Here is a 13797-nt window from a genome sequence, read left to right as displayed (position 1 = left end):
TGGTTTGTGGTCTCTAAGTCAGCCCAAAACAACAGTGAAAGCACATCTTTAGGATACAGTGCTAAATAGCTGCCTCTGTCGTTGGTAGAGGTGCTTGAGTTCCCTACGATGCGAAATCAGCTCTGCCTTGCCTGCAGTTTGCAATAAGCTTCCAGGTAAAAGGCACAAGAAAAATAAAAATGATTGGCTGAATGGATGTAAATTAAATTACATGTGGTGATGGGAGCTTCTGGCTGATCTTTTGCATCTAGTGCAAGTTTTTCACATGAACAGCTTAGATGAGGCAACCAATCCTTAGGAAAGCAGTATCGTAACAGGTCATGGATGCTCCCTCCAACCAGCCCTCCAGAATGAGAGAGCTTGAAATCCTCTGCCCTCATTAGCTGGGCATTCCTTTCCCATTAGCATCAAGCTCTGCTCCGGAGCTACGCTCTGAGTCTCTCTCCATGCTGAAGTGCAAAGCTCAGAGGGAGGTTGCTGCTAAAGGAGTTTTCTGAATGTTTGTTCCCAGAACTCACTGCAGCCCATTGCTATCCCGCTGTGATCCAAAAGGCTGAAGTCGGTTGTGACTTCCAACTCACTACTCATAGCGCCTTTCCACTGCCATCAGGGGAGTCAGGAGCCTCCACACTGGAGCACAAGACCCATTTGGGTCAAAGAAGAAGACCAAAAGCAGCAGGTCCTTGCCTTTTGAGCATGACAGCCATTGGAGACATACGTTGCCATCCCAGTAGGCACAACTAGTTTAATGTAGAGGAAGGAGATGGAGGCATCACTTTTCCATTTGCAAGAAGTATCAGTGGGATTCTTTGCTGGGTGTGGGGAGAGTAATATCGTTAAGACACATCTTCCTCTGAAGTTTCAACATGAAATGATAGCGTGCTGCGAGTCAAGGGCATTGCCTGCCTTCAGGGAAGAGCAATTTAAATACTTCTAAGACTCGCCTCTGTGGAATATGAAGTAGGCTCTCAAAGCAGTTAAGGAGGCAAGCACGTTTTTAATTTTCTCCATAATAGAGACAGACAGGATGTTTCAAATGATGATTTAAAAAGTGTGAGAGGTATGAAGATCGAAAGAAGTAGATGATAAAAATGAGGGAACAAGAAAGAGGAACAGAGCCTGTGTAACAGCTGATAGCAATCAAAGGTTGCAACATTTTGCTAAGAAATTGGTTCCAAAAACACAAGTTGCAGGGGCAGGTCTTTTTTCAAGCTGGAACTAAGTGTGCTTTGTGTTTTGCTATATAGCCCATGGGAGGCTGGTGGTTTCACTGTAAACCACTCTTAGACACCAACATATGATTCTGGGAACCTGAAGGGAGCACCTCCTCTATTTAAGGTGAAGGTTGGTGCGTAGTCACCATATATGCCATCCCCCATTTCAGCCTCTCATTCTGACAAACCTTCCCTCTCCCTGTTGCTTCTTTTTCAGATGCAAGTGCCTGTGACAAGTGCCCTGAGGATTACTGGTCCAATGAGAACCACACGTCCTGCATCCCCAAGCAGATAGAATTTCTGTCCTGGACAGAGCCCTTTGGAATCGCTCTAACTCTCTTTGCTGTGCTGGGAATTTTCCTGACTTCTTTCGTCCTGGGAGTCTTCACCAAATTTCGCAACACACCCATTGTCAAAGCCACAAACCGGGAGCTGTCTTACCTCCTTCTCTTCTCCTTGCTCTGCTGCTTCTCCAGCTCATTGTTCTTCATTGGTGAGCCCCAGAACTGGACTTGCCGTCTGCGGCAGCCAGCTTTTGGCATCAGCTTTGTCCTCTGCATCTCCTGCATCCTGGTGAAAACCAACCGTGTCCTGCTTGTCTTTGAGGCAAAGATCCCCACGAGCCTCCACCGAAAGTGGTGGGGCCTCAACCTCCAGTTCCTCCTGGTCTTCTTGTGCACATTCGTGCAGATTGTCATCTGTGTGATTTGGCTTTACACAGCCCCACCATCCAGTTACCGAAACCATGAACTGGAGGATGAGATTATCTTTATCACCTGCCATGAAGGCTCCCTGATGGCCCTTGGCTTCCTCATTGGCTACACCTGCCTCCTGGCAGCCATCTGCTTCTTCTTCGCTTTTAAGTCTCGAAAGCTGCCTGAGAACTTTAATGAGGCCAAGTTCATCACCTTCAGCATGCTGATCTTCTTCATCGTCTGGATCTCCTTCATCCCCGCTTACGCCAGCACATATGGCAAGTTTGTCTCTGCAGTGGAGGTGATTGCGATACTGGCTGCCAGCTTTGGGCTCCTGGCCTGCATCTTCTTCAACAAAGTCTACATCATCCTCTTCAAGCCCTCCCGCAACACAATTGAGGAAGTGCGCTGCAGCACAGCTGCCCATGCTTTCAAAGTGGCTGCCAGGGCCACGCTGAGACGGAGCAATGTGTCACGCAAGCGCTCCAACAGCCTGGGAGGCTCCACCGGCTCCACCCCTTCCTCCTCCATCAGCAGCAAGAGCAACCACGAAGACCCTTTCCCTCTACCGGCCTCCGCTGAGCGGCAACGCCAGCAGCAGCGTGGGTGCAAGCAAAAAGTCAGCTTTGGGAGTGGCACAGTCACCCTGTCGCTGAGCTTTGAGGAGCCGCAGAAGAACGCCATGGCCAACAGGAACGCCAAGCACAGGAACTCCCTGGAGGCCCAGAACAGCGATGACAGCCTGATGCGGCACCGGGCCCTGCTTCCCCTGCAGAACAGTGAGCCCCCCAGCGCTGAGCCCAGCTTCCAGGCAGCTTCCAGCCCAGAGACCAGCTCACAAGAGTCAGTGGTGGGAGACACCAAAGAAGAGGTACCAAGCCCTGAGGCGGAGCCTTCCCTGCCATCAGCTCACTCACGAAATTTTATAGGCGCTGGAGGTGGCTCTGTCACAGAGAACACAGTACATTCCTAACGAAAGAAGATCGTGAAAGGCACACCAGGCCCCAAGAGGAACTTGTTCACCTCTTGCTTCTGAATGGGAAAGACAACAAAGACACACTCCTGTGGCACAGCCCCACCACACTTTACTGTTAGCGCTGGCAGGGTAATGCACGTGCCTCCAGAGGCAGGACTGTGTCTGGGGAGCCTTGGACTGAATTTGTGTTTGCTTTATCGAAACCAGGACATCTCAGAAGGACAAGTGAAGATTGCCTCTGGTGGGGCTTAAGCAGAAGTCTGCATGCTGCCTTGCCTCCATAAGCTTTTCCTGCCAGACTGCAACTCAGCTGACTATGGGAGGCACTAGGCAATTCCACTATACTCTGCTTTTACATTTATGTATAATATTCCTCCTTCCCACTATGTATAATATTCCCTCTTTATCCAGTATATGTGATCTGTAACCATGTGCATCAGGACTCTCAGCTCTACAAAAGCAAGGTACACGGTTTCACTTGGGGAAAGCACCGTCGTGGGGAAAATAAAAAAGCCCCCTACGTCCTGCATGCTGTGTACAGCCAAGGGTGTGAACATGTAAAGTATTTAATGTGACAGAGCGCCCTGCTATTTATATTTAGTAATGTCCCACATCTCTACTTTCTGCCCAGCAGGAAATACTGGACAGTACTCTTCATAGACTCCGTTGCACTAGACCAACCTACTAGGTTCCTACTGGTTTCCTCGAGCTGAGGTAGCTTTACCTCCCACCTGCCTGCTTTGGTGGCAGGGGAGAACAGCTTGTAAATCCCCCTGGAGAACATTGCGAGAGCACAATGAGATGTATCCATGATTGATTATGTCGCTAGTAGTTGTATGCTTAACAAAGTGTTGCTGCTGTAATATTCCACATGTGGCATACATGGCTAACCCTTTCACAGCATAGTCAGTGTTGTGCTTTGCCATATTAATCTGCCTCACACCTACACGGAGCATTCCACTAGTCATGACCATACAAGTGGGCCTGATACAGAGCAAGTGAGACAAGGTGAAATGGAGGGGTTAGGGATGGAGAAATAGCCCCCAGATGTGGCAATACGATTGTAGAAGCGGGTGAATATCTAAAGCATGTGTGCTGGTACATGACTGGATGAGGAAGACGTCGAGGCCTGGGCTCCAAGACAGGCACAAAGAAAAATGGGTAAATTGGCTGTGTTTTGGCTTCTATAGGCCACCAACTAGGTTATTGCCCTCCTGGCCTATCTTGAAGAGAGGGCACCTAGCACAGGAAAGGTGGACTATACCAAAAGAAAAACAGTAAGGACTTCAGCAGAGAGCATAGGAGAACTTCATTACTCTTGACGCTTTTCCCACTCCTCCAAAAGCAGATGTAAGTGCTCTGGTTTTGCAAGGTATGCCTGGGTCTTCTCCATCTATGCTGGAAAGGTTGGAAATAAGAGACTCATTAGAAGAGCTATTTGTTGCAGCCTGATGAGAGAGAAAGCACCCCTCAACAGCCTGGTGGGAGAGGTGGCGTTACATTGCAGAATGTATTTCCTTCTTTCCAGATCCCATGTGCAAGAACAAGCATCTGGCATGAAGATGTCATTACCTCCCTCCCTCATCAAACAAGAAGGTAATCTAGACCACTATGACGGGCCTGCAGCTCGGTGTGAGCAGAGAAGAAAGAACAGTGTGAATGCCTTGGGGAAAATACCACAAATCTCTTGTTACTGTTTTTTGCTTGGTTGTTCTTTTGCCAGGGCAGGCAAATAAAACTTACAGGTGACATTACTGCATAAAAACTTTGTTTTGCCACCTCCACTTCTTGCTGACAAGGAAGAAGGGAGTTTTGGGTGAGAAGAGCAAAGCGGAAGTCCATAACACCAAGGAGCACACTATTAAGACAAGTTATTTTAGCCCTTTTGTTGATCTGTTACATTCACCTTGGAGTGGGCTCAAATTTTAATTACACTGTGTAAGAGCCAAGCCAACTTCAAGGCCTGCAAATTACAATATTTGATTAAAAGCTACAGCATGCAGGTTAAAAGAATAAAAAATAAAAAAAAAAAAAGAGTTTGAAAACACAAATCCTTGTGGCCGCACTTTTGGAAACCACATTCTACCTCTTGACCCAGTGGTAGTTGCTCATTGCTTCTGAAAAACCAGGTCCCTTCCCTAGGCTGCGGACTGTAGCCCCTAGGCTTAGTTTAGGGTAGGGAATTGAGACCTGCGGTTTCCTGAGTCTAAATGCACGAACGGAGATGAGCACTAGAGGGCAGAAAGAGCTAAAAAAAAAAAGCTTCTGTTATGGCCCACACTAACAAAAATTTCAGTAGCCAAATGGTTTTAGTGCTAGCAAATCATTCCTACGAGTCAAAACCAGTACAGTAGCCTCTGAACCAGAGCTGACTGCATTGAAAGCACAGAAGTACTTAATGAATGAAATGAAAACCACACAGGATACAAACCGAAGACTGTGCACAAACACACACAACGTGAGAAACAAAGTAATCACTGGCTGTCTTGTTTGGAGAACAATATTCACTGGCTATGCACACAGCAGACAATGCTGACATTTGGGTGTTTGTCATTCTTTGAGTGGCTTTCATTCTTTAGATGGTTTTTGTTCTTTACATCTGCTTAAAAGGAATTTGTACCCTGGCACACAATGAGGCTCAAACAGCTGCCATAATTTTATAGCAACAGACCAAATGTGCTCAACTTGCTGGGGAACTCCCGTCCACCCTCACTGCACACGTACCCCGAGCTCTAAGCTTTAAGCTTCACATGCTGTGTGAGAGCCGCTGCTGCTGCCTGTTCTAGTGACACACACACACTAGACGCAAGGGAAGTTCAGTAAAAAAGGATCCTTATCGTGAAGGTGATTTGCAACAAAACCCTTTTCCCCATGCATGGAGGGTGTTATGTTCTCATCCTGCCAAGGTCAGGAGAAGAGGAAGTTCGCTCAGACACCTGTCGAAAAGCTTGTCTGTGTGTCACTCAAGACAATATTGATGAAGACATTTTGGAAAACATCCTTCTGTTGAAAGCTCAAGCCTGAGAACCTCCACTGGCATGTCCCACCAGAACTTGCTCACAGGAATGGCTGCTTCCACCCCCCGTGGCTCAAAAACCTACTGGAAAGCATGTGTCAATGTTAGTGTTTCCTGAACCATGCGGCAGGAGAAGAGAGAAGCTCTGTGGTGGGATTTCCATTGGCAAACTTGGCTGATGGGCAGGGAACTGTCCCGGTGAAGAGCCTGATCCTTCGTCCCTACTCCGCTCACAAAATGGGCAGAGCTCTGCCTGCCCAAGGCCCCACCAGAGCACTTATTTGCTCTCCACAGAGGAGAGAGATGATACCAGGGGAAGGAAACCCTTCTTCCCCATTCTGTTTCATGCTTCTCACAGTGTCGTCCCTAGCAGTACAGGAGGTTCATTCAGTATGCTGTTAAAGTTAGGGTTGCAGTTACCAAAGGTACCAAACGATGCTGGGAAGCGGGGGGGGGGGGGGGGGGGGAGAAGGTAAGTGGTTGTTGTTCTTCCAAGGAATCTGGATCTTTAAATTGGGCAGAAATTTAGCTCAAGCCCTGAAACGTTCAGCCTGAAGTCTCACCAGGGGGTTTCTCAAAGGCAGGATAATTCACCACAGCCTTCAGTTTGCTGGCTGAAGAACAGCAAAATGAGCCTGGCAGAGGGAAGGGGGGACGCAGGGAGGGAGGGAGTCCCGGAGATGGAAACTTTCCACGCTGCTAAAGGAAACATGTCTCTTTGGAAAACGTGGCTGCTGGAAAACGTGACACGCTGGAAAAGAATAAACCTGCAGCCGAGGACGGCACCCCACAGCTCCGGAGACCCAACCGCAGGCCCCGGGCCCGGGCCCGCCCCGCCGGCAGGCCCGGCCCCGTCCCGCCCTACCCGAGGCGGAAGGACCGTGGGTGGGGCGGCGGGAAGCGGAGCGGCTGCCATCGCCATCACCACCACCACTATCATCATCATGTTGTGCGGGGGCACCTCGGCGACCCGGCCCGCCACCGAGGAGACGCAGAAAATCGCGGACGAGGTGAGGAGGCCCCGGAGTTGGGAAGCCTGCGGGGCCTTCTCCCGCCGGGCCTGTTGGCGGTCTCGCCTGCGGGCAGTGGGTTGGGCCGGGCCGGGCCGCACGGCTCAGGCCGCGACCGCCGTGCCGGGGGTGGCCGGGGGCCCGGGGGTGTTTGGCCGTTGCTCTGCACAGCTGGACGCGGAAACGCCTTCCCTCCCCCCTCGGTTTAAAAGCAGGAGGATTGACATGTGGAAATGTCCTGAGCTCTCCGGAGCCCGCCCTGAGCCTGCCTGGCCTTGCATGGTTTTATTGACTCCAGGAAGAGCAGGTTCAGCACTTTAAAAGGACACTTTTGAGGGTTTAGAGAGGAACCGTAGGCAGAGTTGAGTGCTCAGGGAGAGCCGGGGTGCTTCCTGCTCCGTTCCCGGCTGCGCAGGCGATGTGGTGCCTAGCAGCGCCGAGCCACCGAGCAACCGTGTCCCTCCCGGGTCTGAAAGATCCTTTTTCTTGTGCTTGAGGAGGGAGCTCAGGTTATTGCAGAGTCTAAACTGTGTAGACATGGGGTTTTTGGTTGTTGGTTTTTTTTTGGGGGGGGGGATAAACAAGAAAACTTCTCTGCTGCTTCTGCTTCTTTGTGTTTCACAACACAAAATTCAGCTTTAACCACTGCCAGCTTTAAATCCTGATACTACTTACAGTAACCTAAATTACTGGAGCACATGCTTTTGGTATAAAACTGCCAATGTACAACTAAGTTCTCTCAAAGCATATGGTCTTGTTTCAGTCATGGGAACTCAGTTTCTGCTTTTTGGGTTTGTCAGCTAGGGTGTGACAAGCCAGTGGAGAAGTATGAGGGACAAGCTCCAGCTTCTTATGCTCTTTGTCATTGTCCAGATTTGTTCCCCAGGGCGCAGCAGTTTCTAAACACGGCCAGGACACCCAAAAGCATGTTTAGCTTGTAGAATCTGATGATTCTGCATTTTTAAAAAAAGAGAGAGAGAGAGATGTGCATCTCCTAAGCACCAACCTGAGTTTGCAGTAATGAGTACATTATTGAGAATTGCTGAGAGTCATAATTATTGTTTTGACCTGAAAAGGCCTACATGTCATCTTAAAGATAGTGCAAATACGCAATTAACATTGCATGTGGACTGAAAACTAGGTTTGAAATCACAGAATCATGGAATGGTTAGGGTTGGAAGGGACCTTTGAAGATCATCTAGTCCAACCCCCCTGCAGTGAGCAGGGACATCTTCAACCAGATCAGGTTGCTCAGAGCCCCGTTGAGCCTGACGTTTGATAGAGTTGGAGTAAACTTTTTTTGTTTCACGTTGAATAACTTTCTGTTCTGTGGCAGACTGCAGTGGTTTGGTAATCCAAAAATAAGATGAAGAATATAAAAACAAAACCCAGTTGGATTCAGAAGTGAACAGAATTAACCAAAAATCTATCATTTTCCTTTAAATCACGTAAATATTTCAAAGTATGTCCAGCTTGCTTTGACTGCCAGTTTAAATTACTTAATGAAATACAAGTGGGAAAACCCAAAACTGAAATTTGCCCATGCAGTCATATCCTCATCTGGATACAGACTGAACATTAGTTTTGTTAAATCAGAGTAGATCTATCAAATTGTTTTGTTTGCTTAAAATTAAATCTTTCTGGAGACTTGTTAGAGCCTGCCAGTTTGCTTGCCATGAAAACATTTCCTGCTCCTGCTTTTCCAGTTCTTGCCTCCCCTGTATTGTTTTGTAAGAATCGTGGCAATGGCTGGACATTGTTCAGATTTGTGGCCCTGGCAAGTACTGCTGCTCGCCCAGAGCGGATATAGTGTCAGAGCAGGACAGGGTCCTTTCGGCAGTGTCTGGCTTAGGAGTCCCATAGGAACGGCTTCTCCACGGCAAGGATTTCCACCCAGGCCTGTTCAGCCTCTGGCTTCTCCCTGGCAGCTGTGGCAGAGGTTAGTCAGGGTGATTTTGAACCATCTATTTTTTAGGAACTTCTCTGGGAGTAAGCAAACAGGCCATGCAGAACAGCAAAGAGCCTTCAGGGCCTGATAATTTTCAGCCCTGTGATTGAATCACAGATTGGGTGAGAAGGGACTGCACCTCCTGCTAAGCACAGGGTCAGCAGCCCCACGCCAGTCAGGGGCTTTGTCCAGTCAGGTCTTGAAAACCACTGAGGATGGAAACTGCACAATTTCTCCGGGCAACCTGCTGTACTGCTGGAGAAGTTTTTTTCCTTATATCCAGTCTGAATTTCAAATTTCAATTTATGACCATTGGGTCTCATTCTTCTGCCTCTCTGTAAGCAGCCTGGCTTCATGTAGATACTGGAGAGGTTTCCTCAAAGCCTTCTCTTCTCCAGGCTGAGCAAGCTCATTTTCTTCCTCTCTTCACGGCACGAGTGCCCCAGCCATATGACCTTATGGTGGCCCTCCACTCAGCTTGCTACAGTTTATTGACATCTTTCTTGCATTGGACACTTTATTCCAAATGTGCTTTAACAAGTGCCAAGTAAAGGCATCGCTTTCTTCTTGATCGCGATCACTTGCTTCTCTCTTCTGGCTAGGCTCCTGCAGATGCGGCCCAGTACACTGTTAACCGTTCCTACTAAAAGGGCACAATGCTGGTTCATGTTTAGTGCACTGTCCACCAGGACCCCAGGTTTAGACTGAGATCATGAACTGTCATGGTGGGCTGATACCAGATCTCAGAGAGTATTTCTGTCTGGGCTCTCCCTCCCCATACTGAGTCAGGATGACCACGTATCACATGCTGTGGTGAGACATTGCCACGGTAACACACTGACAAGCTTGCAGCCACTTGTGACTCTGAGCTGTCTGCGGTCATGGAGCCTGGTGATCAGTTTTCTGGTGGAAACACAAAATGTGCTGAGCTGGGGTCATTTTGAGACCTAAGAAACCAACATTGCACATCGCCCTAGGATTGCTAAGGGAGCACAGGACACGATAGGGTCAGTGGAATGCTTATGTCCACCCTCTCCCTCACTTCTTGAAATGTGTAGTAGTCACTCTAGTGATGGAAGGTAAAACCGCTTGCTCTGTCTGACTCAGGAGAAGAGGAGGAGGGAGGACTGAATCACTGTGCTGTGATTCAGTCACAGTCTGGGGCTATGCCCTTCCTTGCATCCTAGAATGCAGAGTTGTTGGGTGCACTTTGATTTCCATACGGCAGAAACCATATGTACAAAAGCATCCAAACATTGCTCTTACTTTTGATGTACTGTTCACAGCCTGGAAGAAGCATAGAGGTGTTACCTCTGAGAGAAGATGGACAGTACGGTCACAGCTCCCGGGGACAGTGTGGTCACTGATCTGATGTCTTGGAAAGGCACCAGAGGTTGGTCCTGCACCCTCTTGGTGCTGGCGAGGTGGGAGAACAATACCTTGTCGCAGGAATTGTTTCTCTTCCTACTTCACCTAATGCACCTGAGCAGTGGCAAATTGGCACTTGTTTTCCCCCAAGGAAGCAGGTGGGATTCGGGCAGGGTAGCAAATGTATTCATTCCCCTTGGATTTAGGAAGAGGGGGAAGTACACCTTGTAGCTGAAAAGGGAAAATCTACTCACTGCTTGTACTGTTGCACTGGGAGTGGAGGGAGGGCTACATAATGATGCGGTGCAGGAGGTAAGAACTGCACTTGCATTCCCAGGGCTAATTGATATTGCCCTCGTAAACAAAGCCTGAAATCTGCTTTCCTGACCAAGAATTTTACTGTACAGCCGTGATGTTCTAGAGAGCCAAGTGTGGGAAATAAGAGCTGCAGCTCTGGGGCATTGGACGAGTTATTCTGACTTCCTGAGCAGTGGTTTTACACTCTGGAGACTGGGATGATAACCGTAAAGGCTTTATGGTTCAATTATTGTTTGGAAAATATTTGCTGTTTGAAAACATGCTGAAAGAACTGTCAAATAAGTGTTGTAAAAACATCAGGCTTGGGTATTTTGCTTTCAAAGCTTGATTTTTGGATGTCTGTCAGCATCTGCGATGCTGAGTCTGTAATAACTTGTTCTGAATTTGAAAAGGGAGCTAATGCTGAAGACAACTCCTTTTTCTTGTTGTAAGAATGATGTATATTAAAAACTTGACTTTAAAAAGAGCTATAGTCCTGTGCATGTAGATACTGAACCATTTTGCATTTGTTGTAAAATATACAAGACAGAAAGAGAAGCTGAGACATTGGTAGAGGAAATAATTTGTCAAAATAAATCTTCTATAATACCCACACAGTTCCCTGTTGGAGGTTGCAGACTTGGAGTCAGGCTGTGGTGACTGAGTCACCAAGACTGAGTCTTGGCTTTGCTGCCTGTCTAGATTTCTGGTCTTGCCTTATCACAAAACTTAACATGATTAATTTTGATCTTTTAATAACTTGGAAAAACTGGAACTCTGTATCTGGGAATTCAGCAGCAGTGACCTGGAGGGTACTGAAGCACGCTGAGAGCATGGACCTTAAGTCCTCCTAAATACTTGAATCTTGCATCAGTCTTAAAATAACCTGTTGTTTCCTTAAGGTGAAATCTCAGCTAGAAGAGAAAGAAGGGAAAACCTTTGATGTCTTCACTGCAGTGGAGTTTAAAACTCAAGTGGTTGCTGGAACAAACTACTTCATCAAGGTAGAGGACACCGGGCAATGGGATTTTTTTTTTTTTTTTTGTAATTAATGTATATAATATTTGGAATCTTTGTCTTTACTTACCTAGAGAGAGATGCTTAGGATTTGGCTTTAATAAGAAAAAAAAAGCTGTACATTAAAAAAAAAAAAAAACACCACCAAAAAACCACCTCCCAGCCCGTCTTCCTGCCTGTGTTAAATGGATTCTTCTCTATTTTCATAATGATTTTTACTTTTCATTTATTTTGCAAAATTTGGTTTGGGGGATGAGTACACGTCTGTGATGTTGAGCATTATGATGTTGATCACTGCGTTAAGTGAAGTCCGGCTGTGTAAAGATACAATGGGGTATCAAACCCGCTCTGCCTCTGCCTGTAGTGATACCACACACACAACCAAGCAACAGTGATCAAAGCGTTTAAGTGCTTGTTGTGCCAGATAAGATTAGAGCATTCCGCGTGTGTTTAATATATTCATCACATCTATGCAGCTCCAAATTCCCTACCTTTACGTTCCCTATCTCACGCATGGGCAGGATTAACAAGCATATAAGGATTAGGTGGTACTTCCACAGAGTCATGACTCCCAGTCTGGGTTAAAACAAGACCACACTTTCTGAGGTGATGGTTTTTCTTAACCCCTCTCTGCTTCTCCATCCTCAAAACACACCAATCATCTACCCCATCCCTCGTGCTGAAGGCTGCTGTTCCTGCCTGGAACTCATTGGTTTTCATGCTTTGCAGGTCCATGTTGGCAATGACGAGTTCATGCACCTGCGGGTATTCAAAAGCCTCCCTCACGTGAATGAGCCGCTGAGTCTCCACAGTTACCAGAGCAGCAAGACTAAGCACGATGAACTGTCTTTTTTCTAGCAAGCTTATCTTGCACATTTTCCTAATGGCTTCTTTTGTGCATTTTCTGTAGGTCGCAAAATGTTGATTCCTGTGCCAACGAAGGGGGAAAGAAAGTGTCTTTTTTTAAACTTAATGCTGGAAAAATCAGTTTATTTTATGCTGTTCCCTTCCTGTGCAATATCTGAACTTTAGAGTCACGCGACTCTCCTTTCACCTGCACTAATGCAAACCCAAGTAGCTGCACTGACTTCAGTGCAACTTAACTGGAATACTGTGGCTGTGTCCTGTTTGTGGACTTCCTTGGTCTGGAAATTGAAAGGGGAGTGACATTAGCACTCGTGTATTTACAGCAAGCAACTGTGAATATATCAGTAGGTTTAAATTGTACTATGTACTTTATTGGCAAAGACCTGAAGAGAGACTTGAGCTGGACCAATTTTGAAAGCAAGAAAAAGAGGAGGATTATAGTCTTTTGAAACAAGCATTCCCTTGGTAATCCTGTTTATCTTCTTGCAGCAGAAGGATGTAATATCCAGTAGAGGGTGTAGGAGTTAAAAAAACCCAACTTGCTTATTTTCTCAGTCCTAAGGAAAAATCCAGGAAAGGAACTTAAGCTGGACAAGCATTTCTGCATTAACAACAATAAATATTTCTCTTGAATTGAGATGCCATATCTGATGGGTGCTTCACTGTTCTCTTTATTGGTTTTCAGTATTGGTTATTATCTTGCTAAGAGTCTTTTTCCATTAGTGTTTTTCATATTCCAGATAACCTTATGTTTACTCTATGTTTTAATTAGAAATAACTTCATTTTAACCTGGTGAGGGACATGAATGGCAACAAGAAAGGCAGGTATATCAGTGTATCAATCAGCAGCAAACGCTAAGGAGAATCTGGGCCATCTGTGCTCGGTGGAGCAGGAGACCTGCTGACAGAGGACACAGAAAAGGCTGAGGCACTAAGTGTGGCCTTTGTCTCTGCCTTTACTGGTAGGACTTGCCCTCAGGAATTTGAGATCCCTAAGATGGGTGGGAAAGTCTGGAGGAAGGAAGAATTCCCTCAGCAGAGCTGGATTAGGTTAGGGGAAGGCTTAAACAAACTACACTTAGACAATGCCATGCCGCCTTGGGTGCTTAGGGAGCCGGCCAATGTCATTGCAAGGCCACACTCAGCACCCTTTGAAAGGTCGTGAGCATCGGGGGAGGTTCCTGAGCACAGGAAGAAAGAAAGCGGGAGAATCGGGAGCACTACAGACTCATCAGCCTCACCCAGTCCCTGGAAAGGTGATGGAGCTAACAATACTGGAAGCCATTTCCAAGCACATTAAGGACAAGAAGTTTAGTGAAAGTACTCAACATGGATTTCCAAAGGGGCAATCATGCTTAATCAGTATGATTGATAGCCTGCTATGATGCA

General features: G+C 47.0%; 2 protein-coding genes across 2 annotated transcripts in view; both read left to right on the top strand.

Annotated features, from left to right (window-relative positions):
• Positions 1-3702, top strand: part of CASR (calcium sensing receptor) — a 43082-nt gene extending 39380 nt beyond the window's left edge. Inside the window, exon 6 of the mRNA XM_086759918.1 lies at positions 1432-3702. Within this exon, the coding sequence (XP_086616044.1) occupies positions 1432-2882 (1451 nt within the window). The 3' untranslated portion in view covers positions 2883-3702. The remainder of the gene's footprint in view (positions 1-1431) is intronic.
• A 3092-nt stretch (positions 3703-6794) lies between these two features.
• LOC104475705 (cystatin-B) lies at positions 6795-13059 on the top strand. The gene is made up of 3 exons (XM_086760523.1): positions 6795-6911; positions 11427-11528; positions 12271-13059. The coding sequence occupies exons 1-3, from the start codon at positions 6846-6848 to the stop codon at positions 12397-12399; spliced, it is 297 nt and encodes a 98-aa protein (XP_086616649.1). The 5' UTR covers positions 6795-6845; the 3' UTR covers positions 12400-13059.
• Positions 13060-13797: the final 738 nt, after the last annotated feature.

This window comes from Chlamydotis macqueenii, chromosome 1 (assembly GCF_036417535.1).
Source record: "Chlamydotis macqueenii isolate bChlMac1 chromosome 1, bChlMac1.mat, whole genome shotgun sequence".
NCBI lineage: Eukaryota > Metazoa > Chordata > Aves > Otidiformes > Otididae > Chlamydotis > Chlamydotis macqueenii.
Note: the sequence above shows the minus strand (reverse complement) of the source record. Positions and strands in the feature narration are given on the sequence as shown.